Raw genomic sequence first — 25,423 nt, 5'->3', positions numbered from 1 at the left:
TTACAGCCAAAGATTGTGCAAACCAAAAGCTGTGTGCCCAGCACTGTCCTTGTCACTGTCAGGGTGGCTACTAAGCCCATTCTCTCAACCCCAAATTCAGCAGGGAGCAGGGCAAAGAAAATGCTGATGTGGGAGTCTGTGCCTCCTGCGCCCTTTGGGTGCCCCGGCTGGGCTTTCAGCTGGTCCTGTCTGCCTTTGGCCTCTAGGTACGTGAAGACCTACCTGCTGCCGGACAGATCCTCCCAGGGAAAACGCAAGACCGGAGTCCACAGGAACACCCTGGACCCGACCTTTCAGGAGACCTTGAAGGTACTTGCTGGACACATACTCCTGTGCTAAGTCTCCCGGCCCAGGCCGGGCACACGGGCCAGGGTCCAGCGCACGGCTCTCCCAAACTCTTGAGTCAGTTAAATAAGTTGCAGACAATGAGACATTTCCGTGGGACTCTGTCAATCAGTGGCAAGCTGGTAGAAAATAAATGTCAGCCTTTGTACAGGAAAAGTACAGCATTTGCTGGACTTGAGAGTGGCTTTTGATTAATGATTTCTGAGGAAGTGGTGGAAGGGAACCTCGCTGCCTCTCAGTTTTTGATGTGCTTTGTCCTGTTGTATTTTTATGACAATCAGAGAGGCATTCTCCAGCTAAGTTCAACTACTGTGTTGCCACCTTTGTACGGGGCTCCTTTATTGTAATACCTGGCAAACCCAGGTATCTTCATATTTTATGGGGAAAAAAAGTTATTTCATGAAAAAATTTTATAGAGGAATTCTTTGGGTTTTCACTTTCTTTGGTGAACTAGGACTTGTCATTTAGGGCAGAGATAAGGAGGGACTGCTGGGATTCAGGGTGGTGAGTGGGAGGTGAGGCTGGCACATGAAGACAGTGAGGTGTGGGAGGCCCTGAGCTGGAAGACCTCTGTGGACACGTGCAGATGTGCCCGGTCAAGGCCGGGTAGCACAGGGATCCTAGGCGTCAAGCCCTTGTTTGCCTTCCTTGGAGAAGAGGGACGTTTGTGAGCTCCCAGCAAGGGCCATCTGAGCAGCTGGCACAAAAGTGCCACTTGTTAAATAATAATAGCCATTGTTTGCTGTGCCCCTGCTCTGGCCAAGCGCTTTATACGCCCTGTGAGCCAGGTGTGAGAATCCTCACTTACCAACAGGGAAACTGAGGTTCACAGAGTACTTAGAACTTAGGACTGATGCTGAAGGAACCGCATGTGGGCTGTGGAGCGCCACACAGGCTGGCACGCCTGCCACAGGTGCTGTTGATCCAGGCAAATGCCAGCACCAAAAGCTCATGCTTTGCACTTTTAAAAAATAAAATTCATTTTCAGTGTTTTGGGACAACCCTGGCTGGGGCAGTGCTGGCCAGATGCAAGTTCAGGTCCTGAGTTGGAACAGGTCTCTGCCTGATTTCCAGTCTTGGGCTGAACAAAGGACTTTCATCCTTGTCTCGCGAGAGAAATTTCCCTGAGGGAGACGGCTCAGCGGCTGCGCGGCCTTTCCCCAGGCTGGGTACCAGGCCCCGGGGCTCGGGGGGCAGTTCCATGCTTGAGAAGGCAGAGACCCCCAGCTCCAAGCTGCCTGGCCCACTCTGACCACCCCAGGACCCTGGCTGCAACCTGCGGGAAGGAGGCCCCTGTGGGCCTGGGAGCTGTGGGCCTGGGAGGTGTGGGTCTGGGACCTGACACCTGGGACCTGTGGTCTAACAGCTATAGGCCTTGGAGGTGTGGGTCTGGGAGCTGAGAACTGGAACCTGTGGTCCGACAGCTGTAGGCCTGGGAGGTGTGGGTCTGGGAGTTGTGGGCCTGGGAGCTGAGAACTGGGGCCTGTGGTCTGACAGCTGTAGGCCTGGGAGCTGTGGGCCTGGGAGCTGTGGGCCTGGGAGCTGTGGCCTGGGAGCTGGGGCCTGGGAGTTGTGGTCTGACAGCTGTAGGCCTGGGAGCTGTGGCCTGGGAGCTGGGGCCTGGGAGTTGTGGTCTGACAGCTGTAGGCCTGGGAGCTGGGAGCCTGGGAGCTGGGGCCTGGGAGCTGTGGGCCTGGGAGCTGTGGCCTGGGAGCTGTGGGCCTGGGAGCTGTGGCCTGGGAGCTGGGGCCTGGGAGTTGTGGTCTGACAGCTGTAGGCCTGGGAGCTGGGAGCCTGGGAGCTGGGGCCTGGGAGCTGTGGGCCTGGGAGCTGAGAACTGGGACCTGTGGTCTGACAGCTGTAGGCCTGGGAGCTGTGGGCCTGGGAGCTGTGGGCCTGGGAGCTGTGGGCCTGGGAGCTGAGAACTGGGACCTGTGGTCTGACAGCTGTGGGTCTGGGAGCTGTGGGTCTGGGAGCTGGGGCCTGAGAGCTGTGAGCCTGGGAGCTGGGGCCTGGGAGCTGTGGGCCTGGGAGCTGTGGCCTGGGAGCTGTGGCCCGGTAGCCCAGGCTGACTGTCTGTGTCCTGCCTCTGCAGTACCAGGTGGAGCCTGCCCAGCTCGTGACCCGGCAGCTGCAGGTCTCCGTGTGGCACCTGGGCACGCTCACCCGGAGGGTGTTCCTGGGACAAGTGATCATTCCTCTGGCCACGTGGGACTTCAAAGATAGCACGACACAGTCTTTCCACTGGTTTCCACTGCGGGCCAAGGTGATGTCTAGTTCGGGACTGAACACCCCTCTCCCACCGGGAGAACTGAAGTCCCTGTTCACAGGGACCCAAGAAGAGCACGCCCACCTGGGCATCCTAGACCCAGGACGAGCGCATGCGCGCCAGGCTGTGGCTTAGACGGGCGCAGCCAAGGGAGAAGGGGCTCGAGCCGGGCTCTGCTGGGTGGGGGAGGCCAAGGGAGTCACCTGCTCAGGTGTGTTCAGGTCCCTGAATAGCCCTGTCCTCAGGGTAGCCAGACACCAGGCTGGGGCAGGTTCGGGGCTCAGCCCCTTAAGACAGCCGCATGGGTCCACATGCTTCCCCCACATCCAGGGTCACTTGGTGTTGGCTGTGGGGGCCTCGGCCTCCTCACGCCGCTGCAGGCCAAAGTCCATGACGTGTGGCCAGTCAGGCTGTCCCCAGGTGGGACTCTGCCTGTTGTACAGGCTAGGACGTGTTGTTTCTACACCGCCGACCCGGGCACTCCCCACACAGTCAGGTGTGGGTGGCTGGGTTGGTGCTCTCAGAGGGCGAGGCCGCCCTGGCTGCAGGGTCCCTGTCCCTGCTCTGGGGACAGAGCCGACCTTGGGGTTGGGCCGGAGGCTGGCGGAGGTGCTGCCTGGGGGCGGTCTGCTCCCGGGCTGTGCCGCTGAGAGGAGAAACACTTAGTGGGGTGGCTGCTTTGCACGTTTCTCACCAGGACCCAAGGCTGGGGGATGAGGTCATGGGCTCTGTCACTAAGACACGACCATGGGGTGCCCGTTCCACCAGCCCAGGGCCCACCGTCAGCCCTGCCCTGCGCGCCGGCTCGTGGCTCGTGTCCTCTCTGAAGCCAGGGAGGCCGGTCCACGGTGCCTCTGCTCCAGAGTGCCTTTCACTTCCTGCCGCCCTGGAGCAGGCGGGGGTCCTCGGCCAGAGCCGTCCTCCCTGTCCCACCGGGGCTGCCCATGCTGCCCTGAGCCCATCCCACCTCCGCACTCACCCCTCTCGGGCCTAGTGCCCCGCAGAGCCCGGTTCAGGAAGGCCAGCTGGAGTGCCTTCTCCTGCCCAGGGTGTGCCCAAGGCACCCCTTAAATGCCACTCCTCCAGGAATGCTTTGCCCATTCTCCCTGCCAGGTGTGGGCTCCCCCGAGGATCCCCTACTCAGGGCGTCCTGCCCATCTTCTCCTTTAGGCCCCCTTACTCACAACAAACAGGTCATCACCAAGGCTAGTTGTCCTTTGGCAAGAAGGCGAGGAGCAGAAAGCACCAGGCTAAAAGGCATCCTGCTAATGCCAGCTGATAGGCAGACACCCTGGTGCTGGACCAGGACCACCCTGCTCACAGAGCCCCCTTGGCCCAGACAGGAGGGGGTCACAGGGCCGGCGTGGGCTGTGGAAACCGACGATACAGGCGGCCTGATCTCATTTGTCATCCAAGGGCCATCCTTGTGCTGGGGCAGCCGGGAGATGTGGCACAGCATGGGCGGCTGGCCCCCACAGCCTCCTGCAGCCCTGGCCGAGCAGCCTGGGGCCCTTCCTCTGCTGGTGGGGGCTGAGTGACTCCCTGCCCCATGCCCTGCCCCGCCCCGGGGAGAAGGGCCGGCCGGATCGCAGCTTTGCCCTCCAAGATCTCGCTTTCTGGCGAAATCCCTCTTGGCCAGGGGAGCCACCAGAGTGGCAGGGAGGTGTCCTCGGGGATTCTGGGGCAAGGAGGGGGCAACTCACCCAGCCTGGAGCACCACCCCTGTGCGGGCCTGGGAGCATTGCTGGGCTGGGTCCTTTAGTGACCTGGATGGACTCAGTGGGGGTGGGGGGTTGGCCCTATTTAATTTCTCAAACTCATGTGTGTCTGGGTTTTCTTAGGACTACCCTATGGAACGTGCCAGGGCTGCTGCACCACGTGCTTCCTTGGGCCATCTGCCTCTGCTGGGGTGGGTGGGGGTACGGAGGGCCCCCACATGTGGAAGGAAGACCACCCTGCCATGGTCACGGCCGCTTCACGCCTGGGCTCTCCCAGGCCTGCCAGGCTCTGCGGCGGGGGAGTGGGCGGGAGGTGGTGGGCAGGGACACTGATGGACAGTGGAGGCCGCCAGAGGAACCCAGGTCAGAAGTGACTTCTTCTGCCTCTGACCCTGCCTCTGACTTCTTCCTCTGGGCCCTAGGCAGAGACAGACGAAGATGGCGCTTCTCCAAATAATGGAGAACTTGCAGTCCGGGCCAAACTGGTCCTCCCCGCAGGGCCCAGGAGGCTCCAGGAGGCTCAGGAAGGTAAGTGGCCCCCAGCCCCGCCAGTGTGCTGCCACCCCCAAGCCTGGAGCCACAGGTAGGCCGAGGGGCGGGGCAATGTTTTCTAGCCTTTCCTTTCTGCCACCCACTGATCCCACGGGCTCCAGGAACTCTTTCCAAGACCTGGGACGCTCAGCCTGGGAAATGGGTTCTTGGACCCCACGGCTTGGAAGGGAAACAAATGACCAACAGGCTGAGCCTTCGATGCCTGTTACATGGCCCCCAGGACCCCAACCCCGGGCTTTCTTCCCAGGGGGCAGGCTTGGATGGTCTCCCTGCTGGGAACAGCTCTGCTGTGGCCCCTCCTGAAGAGGGACCCCGCCCACGACCACCTGTTATGGCTGGGAGTTTGGCCCTTAGTAACCAAGAGTACGACTCAAGGCGCTTGGGGCCCGCGAGGCTCCAGGTGAAGGTCCCTGCCCCTGGGTCACTTGAGCAGCTGCTGCCCAGCGGGAGAACAATCAAGGACAGGTCCTTGGGGACCTTGCAGGACACTGAACGAGCTTAAATCCCATGGCCATATGGAAAAAGTGAGGGCAGAGAATGCAGACAGAGGGAGTGCACAGTTCTGGAATGTCCTTTGGTGATTCCTGTTTGACCGGGAGAGGCCGTTCTGCTGCTGCAGGTCACCCACGTCTATGGGCCTTGCCGTCCCCCTAGAAGAGGCGTCCTGGGAGCCCCCTGCTGCCCCGAGCCACTGGCTACCACTGAACTGAAACTTGTGTCCCCCTCCTGTCCTTGGGCTCCTGTACTCTGCAGCTGCGGGTGTCCCAGGGCTGCTCCGCCACGCTGCCTGTTCAGTGGGGCACGCAGGAGCGGCGCCCGCAGAGCCTGACAGTGGACACGCTCCTCCTCCCGTCTGCTCTCTTGGGGTCTGAGGGCTCTGACACCCTCTCGTTGAGCTCAGTTTTTGGGTGCTGGCATTGTCCACTACGTGCAGAAGTAGGGTTGACTGCAAAAGCCTGCTTTGCTTCCAGGGCCTGGAGACCAGCCATCACCTAATGGCCAGCTCTGTGTGGTGGTGCTGGGAGCCAGGAACTTGGCGGTGCGGTCGGACGGTGCCCTGAACTCATTTGTTAAGGGGTAGGTATGGGGTTTAATCAAGTATGAATAACTGATAATCCATTACATGTATGGCATGGTCCTAGGAACTGTAGGAAACACCAGAAAGTGTAAGCCATTTTAAACTCACTGTATTTTAGCTTTTCTATGAAAATTCAACATCACATGTGTGAAAGTCTCTGATTTCCAAGAATTCATAGGATTTGGACATACTGAGGCTAGATTTGGAACATTTTAACCTGAAACCCAGGTTTTATGTGTTATATCAGCAAATCAGCACCTTCTGACTCAAACAGGCCATGGAAAAAGCAGTGCTGAGAACCTAGGCCCTTAACATTACGTCTCTCATGTGAGTAGTAAGATGGAGGATGCTGCGTATTGCACGCTTATCACCACACGTGTGTTGGCATCTCCGAAGCAGAGCAAACACTGTTAATGATTATACAGAATCGCTACATCCCCAGTTAGTGACATAATGAAAAAATGATGGCTTACTATGTCCAAACACTGCCACTTTTCTGTAACGCCTTGGCCAAGTAGCATGGCCCTTCTCATTGTATCTTCCTGGGAAGAACAGGGTTAAAATGAGGTCACGTGTGTGCAGTCCTGGTCCTTGGGTAGCAGGGCTGGTAAGCCAGACGCTGCCTCGATGATGGGCACGCAAGGAGGCACATTAAGAGCCCTGTGGCTTAGAACCCCAAAGCACCCTTTGTTCCTGGTGCAGAGCTCAGCTCTTAAATTCAGAAGATCCTGTCCAGAGGCCATGCAGCCAATATTGGGATTCCATTCGCATTCCTGGCTCAGAATTTTTGTTCTGCGAAGGATTTAGCCCTTTCTTAGCACTTAGTCTCTGATAAGCAAGGATCAACAGGGAAAGGTGGCCACGTGCAGGCGGGCATTACGGGATTTGTATCTCTGTCCCTCCTGCAGCTGTCTCACTCTGCCGGACCGACAAAAACTGCGGCTGAGGTCCCCGGTCCTGAAGAAGCAAGCTTGTCCCCAGTGGAAGCACTCCTTTGTGTTCAACGGGGTGACCCCGTCCCAGCTGAGGCGGTCAAGCCTCGAGTTAACCGTGTGGGACCAGGCCGTCTTTGGTATGAATGACCGCCTCCTGGGAGGAGTCAGGCTCGGTTCCAGTAAGTCTGTTTCAGGTATTTACTGGGCCCAAGTGGCATGGCTTAGCCTTAGTGACTCTCTCACATGGATACCATTTAAAGAGAATAATACTTCCACAACGGCAGTGGTTTAACTGGCTTTGAAACTGCCTAACCCTGCCATAAATGGAGATTACCAAATCTAGTTCTTACTCTACAACTGAGAGATAATACAGCAAAATATTTCAACCATTTAAATCAGATTTAGATCTGCTAAAGCAACAGAGATTACAGGCCTCCTCATGGGCTGGGTACAGTATTTGCTTTTGTTTTTGGTGTCAATCATAAAAGGATTATTTTCTCAAAGGAAAATATCTTCTTAACCCAAACAAACAGCAATTCAGAAAGTATTTCATTAAGAGCGGGACCCCTTTCAGCGCTGCTCCACAGGGGTGCTGCTGGCATCCTGTGGGTCAGGGGCACCCTTTGCTGGGGAGGACTTGCTCACCCCAGCCCCAGCTGAGGGCCGCTGAAGATAAGCAACTTTCGGTAATAAATTACAACCTGTCTTAAAAGGAATACCGTGCAAAGCACACCCCCTTCCTCTAAGGAACTCCTTCCAGTGAACAAATGTAGTGCAGTCTGACACCCCCACCTGTCCACAGACACCAGAAAGTGTTAAGACTGTCGACTCCCGCTGGGGGAGAATTGGCCCCCTGAAGCCGTCCTTACCCCTTTCACGGCCTTGGGCTTTTCAGGCCTCACAGAACCTGGGAGGACACCTGAGCGCGTCCTGCTCTGGATGTGTTCGGGGGTGGAGGTGGGGTCCCTCTTGTCACCAGTGGTTTATATTTTAATATGGTCTTGAGGTTAAAAAATACTTAAAAATTGGTCCTCATTGTCATAAAGCTGAGAAAACGGGTGGTAAGGTGGTGTCCCCTCACCTATCACTGATTTGTTGTTCTGCTTATATCACAGAGGAAGAGTCAGGTGGCGGTGCCGACTCGTGCTCACAGTCAAAGCTTCAGTGGCAGAAAGTTCTTTCCAGCCCCAATTTATGGACAGACATGACTCTCGTCCTGCAATGAAGTGAAGGTTCCAGTCTACAGTGGGTGTTTCAAGGGCTGCGTGCCTGAGGTTTAGCTGAAGAGCTGGGTGTGGACACATGGCTGGAAAAGGCCGCCTGGAGTGTGAACACTCTCTGCCTGGGGCTGTCATGTAGCTACAGCATCCTTCCATCTCCATTGTGTATTTGCTAAACAGAGGAATTAGCGGTTATATAAATGTCACATTGGTTTTCTGCTTTGAGATGTGGAAAATGGCCAGGTTTCATTAAATGTTCAACAGCTACCTGTCTCCCAGGGCTCATCAGATTGTGAGAACCACAGTCTTGGCCTCTAAAGAGCCAGGTGGGTATTCAATTCCTCCCATTCTGCCCACAGCCAGCCACCCCACGGAGTGCGGTGGGGCCGCCTGCTCAGGTGGGGACACGCTGAGAGCCCCAGCCTCACCATGCCTTGCTGCCAGGACTACACAGGTGGCCAAGTCCGGGAAGGCCCCCTGCTGCGCCCTACCCCCCCACCCCCACGCACGCACCCACTGCTGCATCTCAGCTTTAGTTCCTAAGTCGCAGGTGCAGGGTTCACCCGCACAAGACGTCTTAACCGAGGAGACAGAGCATGGGAAGGGCGGCTAAGCAGAACTGGTGACGTGTGAGAGCTGACATTTTACCAGCTTTTCAAGGAAGTGGTACAGTGAAAATAGATCAGAACAGTTCTTGTGGAAACACAGCTGATAACCAGGTTGGAGGACTCCCTCCAAGGCTGGCGTCTGATTCATCAGAAGGGCAAGTGTGTCCTCGAACAAGAAACTCTGATGGAAAACTGCAATGTGCATAGTCAGCCATGAGCACAAAGAGCGCTAGAACTCAAGCCATTTTTACAGATGTGATTATAGCAGTTAATCAGCTTCACTACTGCTCCATGTCTCATCGGATCAAGTGCCATGCTTACCAGGTTTTTAACACATAATTCGTTTATTATTCTGTAAAAGGTAACAAAATATACAGAATGAAACTTTCCCTTTTTTAAACTAATGTTACAAACCCATGTTATCATTTATATATAAATACTACACTCTACAGCTGATCATTCATTAGGTGTGTAAGTCCCACCAAGCAGGCCACTGTTAAGCAAAAAAACCAAATGAGAACAGTTTATCCAAGAGCGGAGAATCCTCCTGTACCGTGTATCCTGGACGGGAGGCCCAGAGGAAGGAATCACTGTGTGTGCACGTGTGTAAGAGTGCTTTAGACTCAGTTTTCACAATAATTTTCACCCCTCAAAAAACATAAATATACAAAGATGGATCCTTCATAGAAATCAAGATCAAATCAATTTGAGCTAATTTCAAATACAGAAAAAAGTATGGCACAGAACATAAGCCACAATGTGGTTTTGATTATACTGAATCCCGTATCGCACACGTCAGCATGGAGTTCGTTATTCAGACCTTACAGGTATCTTTCCTTAATTCAATCAGTCCTGCTCCAAGTAGAAAACAGAAAGTGATTCAATAATAATAATAATAATAATAATAATAAAAATGAGACCTGTTTGGCACTATGATACAATTGGGAAAAATAAACCAGGGAAGTTTCCACTGGTCCCAACCCCAGGATGTTCCCACTGAGATAACTACTGCCTTTTTAAAGGAACTGGAATATGGTGGTGGGGGTGCCTAGGTTAGAGAACTACCAGTACCACGTGAGTCTGGGGCGGCGCCCCTCTGCGAGCCCGGCAGGAGGCCCGCCGCCCCGGCCCGGCCCGGCCCTCACATGGCCTCGAACTCGTCGATGCGCTGCTTGGTGTTGCCCTGCCGGATCTGCCGCAGCGTCTTGTACTTGTCCCGGCCTTGCCGCATGTTCTCATTGTGGATGATGTCGTTGTGGGTCCTCTTGTTCTCGTCTCTGGCCTGGGACAGCTCACTGCTCAGGGTCTGCAACATGGAGAAGCGTTAGTCAGGCATGAGCTCCCTGCCCGCGTCACAGGGCCGGAGGCTCCGCCTGAAGGGGCGCGCGGGGAAGCCACGGAGGCCCGGGCGGGCTCGGGGCGGCTCACCATCAGCTGCCGCTGCACACGCTCGTTCTTCTCGGCCTCGGTGATGCGCTTCTCCTCGTTGCGGTCGCCCAGGATGCCCTCGCTGGAGAGCTCGGCGCTGTAGCCCGTGTACTCGGGGCCCTCCTCCTGCAGGTTCTCCTGGACGTGGTAGCTCACCGGCTCGTACACGGGGGGCGGCGGGGGCGGCGGGGCGGCCATCACCAGGTGCAGCTCCTCCTTGGTCTTCACCAAGTCATCCTGGGCCTCTTTGGCCTTTGAAAGCAAACCCACAGGCACGTGAGAAATGCTCACACATGCTCGTGTTTGGACCGTTTTCTGAAGAATCAATCCCCTGGTTCTGCAGCTAGAGGCTAAGGGTCTGCACCCTCCCCACCCTCCTCTCCCTTCTCCTGCCTGGCTGGACGCAGCAGGAGGTGGAGGGCTGCGGCTGTCTGGAAGGGCCCTGGGCAGGGTCTGGGGCCCTCACCACACGGAGGGAAACTGATGCCAGGGGCTTGACATGGTTTTAAGAACCTTAATTTCTTTTTTCTGTCTCTAATTCTAGCTATGTTCATTGTATACATTTTTGAAAAAAAGAAAATTATTAAAGAAGAAACAAAGATCCTCCAGCCACTTTCATATTTTGGTGTGCGGTTTTATTCTCCCTCCATCTGTGGCCTGTATTTATCAGGCCCCTGGCTGCCTGCTGCTCAAGCACTTTCTTACCCATCAGCCCAGTTCTTCCGCCAGCTTCTCATGGGTACACACACTGAATCCCACCCACACCCAGCCCTGGAGATTGGCTCAGTTTGTGCCTCTTCTGTAACCAGCTTTTCTCACCTAATACTGTATAATGAACACTTTCTCCAAAAACCCAAGGACCAAAGTATTCTGTGTGCAACTTGGAGGCAGCGTGAAGATGGCAAAGGGCAGGTATCAGGTTCCCCAGGTGACGGCAGGTGGGGAAGCGTGGCAAAGGCCACAGGTGAGGGGCAGGGGAGTCCCCCACAAGCTGGCGGAGGTCTACGCAATGAGCTGTATGCAAAGCTCCCCAGGAACTGTGCCTTCCTGGTGGGCATGAGGGCTCACAGATGGAGACAGACTCCCCAGGTGCTGGAGCATGGTTCTATCATGGCTACAACTCATTATACCCCTCTGCTGGGTCTTCCGAGCAACCTTACAAGTTGGGTATTACTCCCAGTCTGCAGCAAAGAAACAGAGGCTCAGAGAAGTCAGGCCACTTGCCCTGGTCACAAAGATAACGGGAGTAGAGCCTGGACCCTTGACCGTTTGCGGATCTCCAAGGTCCAGATCTTTGCACAGTGCTCCACCGCACATGCCAGCAGTCAGGAGAGGCAGGAGACCTTGTTTCAGGCACTGTGGCCCAGTGGGGGCCCCCACACGATCACATTTAAAGCTAGCTCCCCACGGGGGCTGCCCGCTGGGGCTGCAGTTTGGGGTGGCCAGAGCCAAGTGGGTGGAAATGAGCAAGTGATTCTTTGCTCCCTGCTAATCCATCACCGCACTGGCTACTGCACCGGGCAGGCCCGTTCCTAAGGAGATTCCAGCCTGAGAGGTACAGCTGGCACCAGCAGAGCATTGCAAAAGGTCCCCGAGGCTTTCGATGTGACCTGCCAGCCTGGCCCGGGCCATCCTCCAGCCCGGGAGGCCCTGGGGGGCAGGTGCACCACCGCGAGGCTCCGCCTGGCACTTACCCGGTGCTGCCACTCCTCAACCTCGTCCTCCTTGCGCCTCCGTGCCTCTTCCAAGAGGGCAATCTTGGCGGTGTACTCTGCGAGCTCGGCAGCCTGGTAAAGAGGTGCGGGGGGGCGAGTCACGTCCAGGTCCCAGCAGCTAACGCCACTTGGGAATCAGCCACATACTTTGTGCCTGGCCTCCTTGGTGACATGGCCACATCCCTCCCTCCCTCTACAGCCAGCGGTGTCCACCGTTGCCTGCCTCCACTGCCTGCCACATCTCTGAGGCCGCACTTTGCCCGACTGCCCACCCACCCCGACCGTTGTGGTGGGGCTGCCCTGGCCAACTGCCAGCATGGCCCCGCTTCTCCTAGCCACCCTATACCCTTGAGCAGATTGTCTTACAGCCCCAGCTACAAATCATTGTAAGGCAGGTGTCACTTTTTTGATCCCCAGAGGCAGCCTCTACATAATTCAGCATCATGAAACTCGGGGGACTCCTACCAGCTGCTCCTGGCTCTTTATCTGATCCACCGCCTGCTTCTCCAGCTCCTCCTTGGCACGCAGCGCGGCCATGCGGTCGGCCTCCAGGCGCTCGGCCTCCTCCTGGGCTCGCTTCCTCTCCTCCTCCAGCTGCAGGGCTCTCTGAATCTGGTCCGAGAGCTCTAAGGGAGCAGAGACGCAGAGCTGCTCAAAGGCTGCGCGGCGCGGCCCGTGGGGCTTCCAGGGCGCCGGCGCAGCGGTCAGGAACCACCGCACAGATGGGAAGCAACCCTCCCCCGGCCTGGCTGGGCTTGCTGCACTGCTCTCCTTGGAAACGCAAACTCCTGCTTTTGGTTTATGGAGGGTTGGGGGGCAATGTAGCATGGCTCCTCACTCGCCAGCTGTGTGACCTCAGGCCAATTATTCTACCTGCTACACCATGACATCATCATCAGGAAAATGGGGGGACCTCAGTACTCACCTGGCAGGCCTGAGGGAAGGCTCAGATGCCGCACACAAACCACTTAGCACAGGGCTGGCACAGGTGTTACCAAGGCCCCGAAGTGCCTCCTCGTCAGGTACCTGCTGTCCGCTCCTCTGCGCGTCTCTAACTTGGGTATTGCACTGAACTGAGACACGTTCTTGGAAGATTTCCTTCCTGGCCGTGTGTGAGTGTACTGACTGTCTGTCTGTCCCTCCCGGTGGAGACGGATGTCCAGATCTACTGAAAACAGACCCTGGAGGAGCGAATGCCTATAGTGCACAGGCGCACCTTTCTCTGCCTTCTTGGTTTTCTGCTCAAAATCCTGAAGCCTGAGCATCAGCTCCTCCTTCTCCCGCATCATCTGCTCCTTTTCTCTCTCCACAGTCTCTCTCCTCTTCTTCTCCGTTTCCAGCTGCTGCCTGTTAGGGGTTAGGGGCGGCTCAGGAAGGCCAGCACGCTCCCACACTGTCACCCCGACCACTCTCAGCAGCCCCGGCATCTGTCCCCAGCGTCTTGTCCAGGCCCCAGGCCTGCCCTCTGGATGGCCTGGACTCAGGAGATGCCAGGTCCCCCGCCTGCCCCACCCCCAGGCTCTGCTACCACCCAGCCCACCAAGCAAGGCAGCTCTGAGGGCCCAGGCTCGGGCCCTGCACGGTAACTTCCAAAGACCCTCCGCCTCTGAACACTGAGCACCAGGTCACACTGTTCCGGCTCTGCCGGCGGGAATGGTGCAGGCCCTCCCAGGCCCCCCGACGGGCCCAGCCCGCCGCAGCAAGGCTGTCCGAGGACCCGCAGCACCCAGCCGCCCTCCTGCTGCCACCTTGCTCACCGCTCCAGCTGCTTCTGATGCTTCTCCTCTCGGGCCTGGGCCTTCATCTGCTGCACCTCGATGGTGTCGGGCTTCCTGCGGCGCATGTACAGCTCGTGGTTCCCCATGCAGAGCTGCAGGATCCGCTTGTTAATGCGCAGGCGGGGGGCATAGAACACGAAGTCCTGCAGAACAGAGCAGGCAACCCCGACTCAGGAATGCCTTCACTGGCTCTCTCTTCCAAACCTGATGTCCAGAGTTCTGGACACCTTTTCTAAAGGGACAAAGGTAGCAGAGAATAGGGGGCCAGAAAGGGACTTCCAGGTAAAGTCATCAACCCCAAGTGACAAGATGCTGGAAGGTTCTCGGCCCTGTAGGATATGACATGTATAAAACCCATTACTTCTGGGGAGGATGGGTGGGTAGGGAGGGATAAGGGGGGGGGAGAAAAAGGGGGGTATTAGGATTAACATGCATGGAGGGTGGGAGAAAGGAGAGGGCTGTACAACACAGAGAAGGCAAGTAGTGATTCTACAACATTTTGCTATGCTGATGGACAGTGACTGTAAAGGGGTTTATAGGGGAGACCTGGTATAGGGGAGAGCCTAGTAAACATAGTATTCCTCATGTAAGTGTAGATTAATGTTTATAAAAAAAAAAAAAAAAGCAGTTCCTGTGTGGTAACCTCCAATGAGCTCTACACAAGGGTATAAAGGGCATATAAAAGTGTAGGCAAAGGGTCTGTTTGTGTTTATACAGAGGATCAAAGCCTAATTGGGCTACCCCGAAAATGAACTAAGATACGATATGAAAGAGAACTTCCAACACCAGCACTCTCTGGAAGACTCATGCCAGAAGATGATCATCAAAAAACCCCAACAAAGATCCACGCACTGCTACAGCTGTAGATGCACTCATCCCACCAGTTCCTGGACTTGCCATGGGAATGAGGAAGGAGATATCTAAGCTGGCCTGTGCATACAGTAAAACAACAAATTTGACTGGATCTATACTGTTGGAACTCAACCAAGAATTAGGAGAAGTGCAATTGTAGCGCTCCAAAATCTTACAACTACAGACTATTTACTGTTAAAAGAACATATGGGATGTGAACATTCCCCAGGAATGGGTTGTTTTAATTTGTCTGATTTCCCTTAGACTGTTCAAGTTCAGTTGGACATTATCCACCATATCAGAGATAAATTTTCACAAATGCCTAAGGCGCCTAACTGGTTTTCTTGGTTTCACTGGAGATGGCTGGTAATTGTAGGTCTGCTTTGGTTATGTAACTGAACTCCTATTATGTTAACGTGTGTGCGCAATTTAAGTAGTAGTTTAAAACCTATTCATGCTGAAGTTACTCTACAAGAAGATATGTCAAAGAAATAATCAATCTTCCCATGTTTTCTTCCGCCTGCTACTTCTATAGCTTTTCTTCTTCCTTCCTAATTACAACCCTTAAATAGAATTCGTGCCATATATCGAATTTACCGAGTATCATAATTCTTCCAAGTGGTAAAGATACCTCAAGACAAATGCTGGGCATAGAAGCCACAGGGCATAAATATGCAAAGAAGTAAAAAGCTAACCTTTTCAAACAATAAGGCTTCTCTCTCACTTACCAACTTTACATTTCCCTGTATGGCCCCGGAAGATGACTGGTTAGCCAGAGACGGGTAAGATTCCTCAAGGGAGGAACAACCTAAGACAGGCACAGTCGCAGGGGGGCCATCAGGTGAGAAATTGGGGATCAACAGAGGCGAGGCTTAGAACCTCACCCCCCCTGTTCTGAGAGAAATCTTCTGCATACGTGGATGTTTTATTGCCCTTGTCTAGCTTGGATTAACACATAGTCTACAGGCACACACCTGATCACCTACATCTGCTCTCTTACAACACTAAACTATGTTTTCTACCTTTATCTTGTATCTACCTACCACTTCAGCATTTTATTAAAAATAATAATAATAAAGAGAGAAATGTGGTATCCACATATAAATCAAGTATAAAAACCAAATGAGTATTCATATTTGAACTGACTGTTTATAGTTCATAATGCATGAGCAAAACCGAAAGTTTCTGTGATGACTGCCCTTGTACTGTTCACTATGTAACTTATTCATTTTGTAAGAATTTGTTCTACATGTAAAAACTTGTTTGTTATGCCTCAGAAGATTGGAGACTGACAAAAATTAGGCTTGGGGTGGAATAATGATTGTGCATTGAGCATTGACTCCCCTATATAGAATTTTATTGTCGTTAACAACCATTTGATCAATAAATATGAGAGATGCCCTCACAAAAAAAAAAAAAAGAAAAAAAAAGAAGGACAGACTTCCAATGGTAAAATAAATTAGTAACCGGGATGTAATGTATAGCATAAGGAATATAGTCAAGATATTGTAACAGCTTGGTAGGGTGATAGCTGGAACCTAGAATTATGTATATAAATGTTCTACCACTGTGTTGTACACTTGAAACTCATGTAATGTAATACTGTGTGTCAACTACCCTTCAATAAAAAATAATTATTAATAAAAAAAAAAAAATAATAATAATTATTAAAAAAAAAAAAATCAAATGAATATTCATATTTGAACTGACTGTTTAGAGTTCATAATGCATGAGCAAAACCGAAAGCTTCTGTGATGACTGCCCTTGTACTGCTCACCATGTAACTTATTCATTATGTAAGAATTTGTTCCCCATGTAAGAACTTGTTCGTTAAGCTTCAAAAGATTGGAGACTGACGAAAATTAGGCTTGGGGTGGATTAATGATTGTGCATTGAGCATTGACTCCCCTATAGAGAATTTTATTGTTGTCAACAACCATTTGATCAATAAATATGAGAGATGCCCTCACAAAAAAAAAATTATATATATATATATATATATATATATATATATATATATATATATATATATATATATAAACACACTTCCAATTGTAAAATAAGTAAGTAACCGGGATGTAATGTATAGCGTAAGGAATATAGTCAAAATATTGTAACAGCTTGGTATGGTGATAGCTGGTACCTAGAATTATCATGTATATAAATGTTGAATCACTGTGTTGTACACCTGAAACTAATGTAATACTGTGTGTCAACTACCCTTCAATAAAAAAATATAAAAAAAACCCAAAAAACCCATTACTTCCAAGTCTCAGTAGAGGCCTGATCTTTGGTTACATCCTGTGCCTGTCCAGCCCCTCGGCCACTGTCCCCATGTTGCCCGGACTGCCACAGCTTCTGCCATTTGACCCTCTGGTCTCCCCGCCTCAACCTTTCGCCTCCCACACTGCTGCCAGCAGGTCCATCAGGTCGCCGCCAGACTCCAACGCCAGCCCACCAGCTCCAGGACCAGGTGCAAACACTGTGGCCTGGCACACGTGACGGCCTTCTGAGCTGGGGCCCCAACTACCCTGCTCACAGGTCCTCACAGTCCCTCCCACCTGGAACACTGTGTCCAATCCCATGTGCCCAAGGACACCGGCACTTCCGCAAGTGATGTCTCAGCACTTTCTTGTGTCATTTTGTGACCTTTGCCCTCTCCCAGGCTAACCAGCATTTCTGCTGCGCTGGGTGGAGATTCAGCCAGTGTCACTGGCACTTTACTCCACTGACATGTACTGGTTTTGCCACTAGACGATCAGCTCTCTGGAGAGCAGGACCATGTTCATTCGCCACTTTGTTCCCAGGACCAAATGAGTGTCCACTATTTCTTGGTGCTCCACAAACCTCCACTGAGTGACTGACAGTTTATACAGCAATGACATATCTGAGCAAATGACCTTGGGCAAGTCACTTCCTCAGTCTGAGCCTCTTCGGCTACACAGTGAAGCTGTGACCTGATGGGCTTGTGTGGTGACTGAATCACATGCATACATGAGGATTTGGAATGGCGCCTGCATGCTTGCAGCAGGCTGGTACACAGAATCCTCGCCCAGACTGCTGACTGCTTTACGAAGCTACTGGGAAAGCCTTGCAAATGGAACACAGTCACAGCCTCTGGGAACTTGAGGACCAGTGACAGCAAAAGTCTGGGGCACAGAGGAATGGTCTTACTTCCCAGCGCCTTACTACCACTGTGATTAATGTAGGTGACAGAAGGGCGGTAATGTGGTTTAGAAACTTCTTAGAAATTATTTTAAAATGGCTACTTCTTTTTTTTCCCTCTCTCTTCTGAGCCACGAGGCCCTCAGCATCCAGGTTCTAACCACTGGGAACAGGGGAAAGGTGGCTGAGCCAGAGAAACAGTGTACATGTTACACAGCGACTGCTGGGCCCTAAGGGATGAGCTGGGTGAGCTAAGTGACACGCCCCGGAGGACCTACTTAGCTTCTCGTTTTTCATCTGTACCAGAAATGCTGGGGGTAGAGTAATGTCAGGCCCACAGACTTCCTGGGTGGGGTTCTCCTTGGGGTTTCACACACTTATGAAGTCATTGGGTTTCCCAGGGAGGTGTCTGCACAGCTTGGAGAGGAAGGAATTTGCATTACCCACCTATCTCTTACTGCACAGGAGAAAACCGTCTTGTGGCTGCACAGGAATGCTACACAACTAGGTCTGGACTGTGGCTCCCGAACATTTGCAAAGAAACTGATTAGCACCAACTCCTCTTTAGAAAAAAGTCAGCTTGAAAAAAAAAAATCAAGGGACAGAGACTGCAGGTAACACTCCTCATGGCATCTGTCACCAAGACAGGCCCTCCGAAGGGTGAGAGACAGTGAGAGTATCCTCAGCGCCTGCGTCTTTGCAGGGCGGGGAGGAAATTCCCTGCACTGCCTTTGAGGGGGACCGGTTTCTGACTTCAAGTTGAAAACAAACTAAACGCTAATATTTATTTAAATATCTTTAAATCCAAGTCCCCAGACCATGCCTCCTAATGCGAAACCACACACTGACGAGATCTGCAGCAGCCTTCTAAACTGGCAGACACTGAACATCCTCCAAACAGAAACTGTAGGCACGAGAAAAGTTCAGGGGAACGGATCCAAGTCCCTAAGAATGCAGGAGAGACAGGAGGTAGAGAAGCAACCTTTAAAGCTGTCAAGGAATGAACAACAGGAGCTTCTAGGCGGCTCTCCCTTGGGGCACAACCCCAGGCCCTCAGCCCAGGAGCAGAGGTGGGCTGGGCAGGCCGCGGGAGCCAAGCCAGGTCATGGGGAAAGCAGCTCAGCACAGAGCAGGTCATCACGGAATCTAAGTCTTTGTTTCTTCAGCAGTTCACAGGCTGTTACACAGTTAGCTGCCCAAGAGCTTCATGTCTTCCATGAGACTCCAGGACAAAAGGCCCTTTTCTGCAGGAGGAGACAGCCTGTCTCAGCCCCTCACTGGGCCAACCTGCCAGCTTTTGAACATTCTCGAAATTTAGTCCCATCACAGGAGTCAAAATATGGCCCCAAACTGCAGTATCCAAGCTGGCAGGAGGAGAGACGGGCTGTCACACGGGAAATGCCTGGTCATGGGGACACACAATGGCTATCTGTGAGTCTGTTGCAGAAACTGCCCGGGGGCGGGTGCCCTCCACAAGTCAGCGTGAGAGAAGGAGCCAACTGACCTTTGGGGTTTCCTTTTCTTTCTTCTAGGTAGTTTAAACTTGGAATTTTGATTTTTTTACTGCCCTAAGTACAAAGACTGAGGCCTGACAGTGCTGCAGAAGTGGCACAGTCCTGGTAAGGTGTGCACAGCACCAGCGCTGGTTCCCCAAGACCAGCTCCTCACTTGGCACCCCTACACCAGCAGACACGTTTCTTGTTTTTTCCATCCTCTTCCATTAGAAGAGAGACTTCACAGGGTTGGAGAATGTCATTCTGTTCATGCTGTGCACACAATCCTAGAATAGAGCCTGACTTAGAACCAGCAAATGTTTCTCTCTCTTGTTTTTGCTTTAACCACTGGCTTCACATAAAATTAGTATATAGTAAAAGCATGCTCAGCATATGCAGCCAGAGGCATTATAATTGCCTCGGCTTGGGATTTTATGACTAGGAAATATTTGAAAGCTAAAACTTATTCCCAATTAAACCCACAACTTAACTCTAAAACAATCTAGTCCAGAATTCCTGCTTCTGTCAACCAAATTTCTTACAAAATAGTTCTGAAATAATCAGCAACATCTTGGTGAGTAGAGAGCAACCTACCCAGAGACTTCTGAGTCTTCTTGCTCTCCGAGCTGCACCAACCTCGCTGCCCATGTTAACACGGGGATACTATGACCCTCGGCCTGCGGTGCTGCATGCTCATGTGGCTGTTACCATGGAGCACAAGAGTCTGTATAAAATGCTAGTTTAATTGTAAATAACTGTGCAGCTCCCCATGGGTTAGGAGTCAAGAGTCTGTAAACAGCAGGGAACATTTTCAATAAAAAAGAAAACCAGTGTCAAGACCTCTGGTTTTCACTCACTCGGGACAAACACGTATGTGGGAAGCGCGGCTGGACAGTAATGCCCCATGTGGGTCAGCCACTGCCAAGCAGTGCCCGAGCCCAGGAAGGCTCCCAGACTGCCAGGCCTGGGCCCCAGCCCATGTTTGCTTCTCCAAGCCTAACACTGTAACTAAGGAACAAACACTACATGAGACACAAAGTCCTTCCCAATCTGTAATTTTGGTAAAATTCATGACAGGCTTTAAGGAGGATAAGAGAATTCTTCAAGGGGCAATTTTTTAAGAACCAGATTTTTATAATTTTTTTTAGAACACAAAATCCTTACCCTTTCCATCACATGACACTATGTATGTCTTAAATTTTGAGCAAACAGCTGAAAGTTTCCATGTTAGAATAAGCAATAAATTTCTTTTTGCTTAGAAATAAAATGAATTTCTATTTAGCATACTGGTCTTTGCTGCTATTAGCTAACAATGAATATTCTTCAAATTCCACGATGTAAAATCCCTTTCCTAGCTAAGTCCTCCCAGGATGCCTGTCCCAATGGCCTCATCTTTGTTCAGCACCAACCTGCATAAAGGCCAACTTCTTGGGTGGTGAAAGAAAAGCAGAGGCGAGCATGTGCCTGAGAGGCAGGGGAGGTACAGGTGGGCCCTGGGGACTAATAATGCTCTGGATGGAAGCCTGACTTTTCTTAACAGGGGCAAGCTGCAAGGACGACTCTGAAAGTCAAGGCCCTCGAGGCCTGTGGCGGTCATCTGTGCTCCAGCGGGGCCCAGGGAGATGGCCGAGGAGAGCCCCCACATCCCAGGCACACCATCTGGATGCAGGCTGGTTTCACCCGCAAATGTGACCATTTCACAAACCCAGAAATGCCACACTTTGTGAAATGCTTATCATCTGGCAGAGGTCAAAGACTCAGAACGGCCCTTTTCTTTGTAAGTAAAGATGACCATTCCTATGTGACCAACTCAGGTGGCAGGGCCAGCTAGCTTTTGATGGACAGCTGGGCCCAACCAAAACATCGCACAGCAACGGTCAGTCTGATGTGCTACGGAGTCCCCTGCCCTCGATGGAACCTGCTGGCAATGCGCCCTCCCACCCCCAACCACCACACGGAACTTCTGAGTACCACCAGCTCCTTATCACATAGAGAAATCTGACTGTTATCCTGAAAACACACTTGGCTGTAAGAGTGAAAAACAGTAACCCCTGTGTAAGGCCCACGTGCACTTACAGGCGCCTTCTTGTCGATGGGCTTAATGACAAACTTTTTGTCATTGAAAGAGATGTTCCTGATTTCACTCCACGGGAAGCCAATCTTTGGAGTCAACCTGAGATTAAAATTTAAAAAGTAGCATGGTTAGATGTGCTTGACTGGTCAAGAGAGATTTGCAAATCTATTCTTAATATTTCAGTTCAATTTTGAAGAGTGAAAAACTAGCTCTGGAAGCAAAATATGCGCCATTACCGGAGTGTCTACCTGCATAGGTTAAGTCAGGTGGCTCTCTGTAACAGTCAAGCTCTAGAAAACTTCAACATGTTCCCGTTTATATTAGTCTTTCTCAGCTTTGAGCAGCTCACTGAGTGCAGTCACCTTGCAGGCTCGTAACCTTGAGGTCAACTTTGATCCCTAACCAGGCACATTCTTTCATCCTTCGGAAGATCGCTCACTGCCAGCAGCCTAACCAAGTCCCTTGTTGCCAGAACCTAACTTCCAGTCTGCTTGTCTGATTTCCATTCCCTTCTTCAAAAATGTCAACGTCCCTCTCCCAGTTTCTGTAAGAGAAAATCCATAGTCCTTCACTTAGCACCCAAGAGCCTTCTAATCCAGCCCCAGCTTCCTGGTTCAAAGCCATCCTGCCAGAGCAGGGTCTCACCAGCTGGGCCTTGCCAGAAGGGCCTCCCTTTTCCCTGCACATCCCCCGACACTCACCCTCAGGCCAGCTCAACTCTCCAACAGACTTCCCCCTCAACTTGAGTCTCTTAGGCTACAAACTACCTCTTCACATTACTTAATTTACTACATTATTATTTTGCTCCTTGCAAACCAGGTGGGTAAGCTTTCTGATGGCAAAGATCATGTCTTATGTTTCCTATACAAGCTATATGCAGAGTAGCTGCTCACCAGTGGAAATGGGAAAGAGCTTGGTTCAACTCCAACACTGCCTTGTTGATTTTCTGTCTTGATGATGTATCCACTGCTGAAGGTGGGATTATTAAAGTCCCCTGTGTGATTACTGTGTGGCTGTCTATTCCCCTCTTCAGACCCATTAGGACATTTGCTTAATATATTTAGCTGCTGCAATATGGATGTGCATATGTTTACAACTGTTGTATCTTCTTGGTGAGTGGAGGGCTTGGGATGAATTCTCTCTCCTGGGCCTCACCTTAGTGATGCACGCTCCCCCATCAGCCAGCCTCCACCCTGTGCCATCCCCAGCAGCTAAGACAGCACTTAGAACCACACACCCTGGTGAAAGCCCCAGGACTGTCTGTTGTGCTTAATCACTGCTAGTCCACTATAGGCTGGAACTCTACTGTTTCATTAAAATTTCCGGGTAAGTTCAAGTGCATACTGCTCTACTTAAATTCACGATTCCCACCCTATTCTTCCAACTCATTTTACCATGGACACCATTCTACAAGTAACAACAGATCCTCAAACCGTCATTCAGAGATACTGCCATCAAAAACAGTCCTTTCCCACATGCCTTTCATAAAACTTTCAATTTAGAAAATAGCAGGGGTGGAGAGAAATATGTTGCCTACTAACACGTTTAAAATAAAAACGGATGGGCAATGTAGGTTCTGCTATGATAACATAAGCTCGGCCAAAGCCCCTCTGAAGGCGAGGAGAGGGCATCTCAGCCTAGTGGACGTCTCTTCTGGGTCACGGCGGTCACAGCAGGCCTGGAGGAGGAATGACAGGGCACTGGCCAGGCTGTGATTTTAACTGTCAAACCTTTTTGGTATACATCTGTTTTAATAGCTCTGTCCTATAGGGTCACTAATGCCATTGAAGCACATCTGGCCAACATGCTTCACAACACTCAGACATGCAGGGAGTTCGTTATGTTATTTATCTTCATATATGGGCTATGAAATTTTTAAAAAGCAAATTTTGTTTGCAGGTCTCTGAGCACTAGAAAGGAACTCAGGATATCAGCTGGTCCTGCCACAGACGGCTGCCACGTCCTTACATGTACAAACTGTAAGGGTGATGTCACGTGGGCGCGCTCTCCTCTAAAGCCCAGGAGCCGTGCTGGCAACCGAGGGGCAGAGAACCAAGTGGCTGCTGCCCAGTTCTCACCGTGCAGTTGACACTGTGGGCCAGACTTCCAAGTCCCAAACTCCAAAGAGGCAAGGATCTACTCACTGCCCCCAGCTGTATAGAGGTCTGTCAAAACAGTTTCTGATTCCGGAAAACTTGGACCTTCAGGCTAGAATGGCATCTTTCATGTCTTGGACATCCTGTCACCATGGCCTCCAGCCCTGTGCTTTCTGGTGTGTCTGGGAAGTTTGTCTTTTAAGACTTTGAAACCTCATATAACAATTTATAGCCCTTCATAAGCATGACTGCAGTGTTAGACGACTAAACATGCAAGTTATGACTCACTTCTGAGTTAAAGGACCTCCTTTAATACTTGACTACAGTTGGAAAATTGAAGTCTACAAGGATCTCTTTCTTTTTCTCTTTTTTAGAAGTTCACATATAGGACATGAACAGAGAAGGACCCACAGAGAAGATTGCTAAAGGATTTATATTGTAAGTCTGTTCTTGTTTGACCACACATTTAAAAATAGGGGGGTAATTCTCCAGTAACAGGGACCACAGTTCTTTAGAGAAATAGCTGATTCCAGGGCTAGAGCAGGGGAAGTACAAGACAGTTTTGGAACATCTTGAGGTGCAAGAAAGTAAAGAAGTCTTTCAAAACTAACGGGGCCACATCAAAATGGCATAGGAACCAACTTGAAGGAGAGCCGAAAGGCAAATCTCAAACAATTACAGCAAGAAAATAGTAATACATATCCATGGGTATATATTGCTATAAATAACGAAACAAATAGATATTGATTCCATACGGAATTCCAATTAATACATGTAAAGGAATGCATTTTTAAAAGAAAACCATTTCTTAAATACCACAGTACTAATTTTCATCCAAGTCTCATCAACAGAATTAATAGATGAAAATATGCAAGAAACAGGGAACTACATAGTTTCAGAGCATCTCCCTGAAATACACTTAACAACCATGAAGGGTAATGACTTCACAGAGAAGCCTGACCAGTGAGCATACCACCACCAGTAATAAGACATTCTGACATCACGTGCCACCTCGCCAGAGGCCCGGGAGGGCAGGACGGCACGCCCGTCGGGGCTGGGCCAGAAGCGCAAAATTCGAGTTGCATCATGAGAAAGCATCACACAGATCTAAGCTGAGGGACTTTGGAAAGGTCAATGGCCAGTACTCTTCGAAGAAGTGTTAATTAAGGTCATGACAGATGGTGGAGCTGTCCTAGATGGAGGGACACTGGGAGGTGTGACAGCTGAATGTAGGTGAGATTCTAGGTGGGATCCTAGGGGGAAAAAGGACATTAGTGGACACCGGATTCAAATGGGAGTAAGGTCCACGGACTGTTAACAGTACCGTATCAACATTAACTTCCTGATTCTGGTATGTGGACTATGGTTATGTAAGATGTTAGTATTTGGGGAAGCTGGGTGAGTGTATATGGGAATTCTCTCGGTATTTGCAAGTTTCTTAAAAGTCTGAAATGATTTCCAAAGTGAAAAAAATGGCTAAAAAATATAAAATCAAAATACACAATGGAGCATGATGATAATGTTCTACATTTTGACAGAAGCATGGATTTTACAGGCATGTGTTTGTCTCAACTCAGTAAATAAACACTTAGGAATTGCGCATTTCACTGTATTTAAATTTCACAGCAAAAGAAAACCACAACATACTGAGCTCTAGAAAATAATATGCATTTTGGGGAAAGCATACAGATGCCCGCCATTAACTCTGAAATGCGTCTGAGAGAGACAGGGCCACGGGGAAGGCAGCTTCGTGTGGAGGGGAAGGTGTGATGAAGCAAGTGGTGGCTTGAGGTGGTAGGTGCACGGGTGCTGAAAACCCCTTTCCATTTTGCAGTTTGTTTGAAAAAAAATTTTCATTAAAAAAGTTTAGGGAAGGTCTGGGGTGGTAGGATGGGCTGGAGACCACTACGTGCACACATGGGGGAAGAATAGCCAGGCACGGCCCCGGGACGGCAGTCTTTGGCCAACATTTTTACAGTGGAAGGAAAGCTGCTAGTCTAGTCTTGCCCTCTCCGCACCCAGAGGGCCTGTCCTGGGGGTTTCCCACCTCTCTGCAGTGCAGGCCTCCTCCCTTCCCTTCTCCACTGCCTGCGTCCG

The 25,423-nt window shown here is 51.2% G+C and overlaps 2 protein-coding genes across 8 annotated transcripts in view; one reads left to right on the top strand and one right to left on the bottom strand.

Moving 5' to 3' along the window:
• SYTL3 (synaptotagmin like 3) overlaps positions 1-8,384 on the top strand; it is a 62,887-nt gene extending 54,503 nt beyond the window's left edge. For 4 of the 7 annotated variants that reach the window (XM_057489069.1, XM_036886792.2, XM_057489068.1 and 1 more), the window contains 6 exons: positions 207-309; positions 2,441-2,611; positions 4,755-4,860; positions 5,856-5,961; positions 6,871-7,091; positions 8,013-8,384. In XM_057489069.1, coding sequence (XP_057345052.1) covers positions 207-309; positions 2,441-2,611; positions 4,755-4,860; positions 5,856-5,961; positions 6,871-7,091; positions 8,013-8,122 — 817 coding nt within the window. In that variant the 3' untranslated portion in view covers positions 8,123-8,384. The remainder of the gene's footprint in view (positions 1-206; positions 310-2,440; positions 2,612-4,754; positions 4,861-5,855; positions 5,962-6,870; positions 7,092-8,012) is intronic. The other 3 variants (XM_036886798.2, XM_036886793.2, XM_057489067.1) reach the window with 1 other exon arrangement.
• Positions 8,385-9,050: 666 nt separating this feature from the next.
• The window catches only part of EZR (ezrin), a 51,634-nt gene continuing 35,261 nt past the window's right edge, over positions 9,051-25,423 (bottom strand). Inside the window, exons 8-14 of the mRNA XM_036886800.2 lie at positions 21,233-21,329; positions 13,626-13,789; positions 13,085-13,215; positions 12,334-12,494; positions 11,848-11,940; positions 10,154-10,405; positions 9,051-10,031 (exon numbers count right to left, since the gene is read on the bottom strand). Of these exons, the coding sequence (XP_036742695.2) occupies positions 9,867-10,031; positions 10,154-10,405; positions 11,848-11,940; positions 12,334-12,494; positions 13,085-13,215; positions 13,626-13,789; positions 21,233-21,329 (1,063 nt within the window). The 3' untranslated portion in view covers positions 9,051-9,866. The remainder of the gene's footprint in view (positions 10,032-10,153; positions 10,406-11,847; positions 11,941-12,333; positions 12,495-13,084; positions 13,216-13,625; positions 13,790-21,232; positions 21,330-25,423) is intronic.

Source organism: Manis pentadactyla, chromosome 12, assembly GCF_030020395.1.
Source record: "Manis pentadactyla isolate mManPen7 chromosome 12, mManPen7.hap1, whole genome shotgun sequence".
NCBI lineage: Eukaryota > Metazoa > Chordata > Mammalia > Pholidota > Manidae > Manis > Manis pentadactyla.
This window is presented reverse-complemented; position numbering and strand designations above follow the sequence as displayed.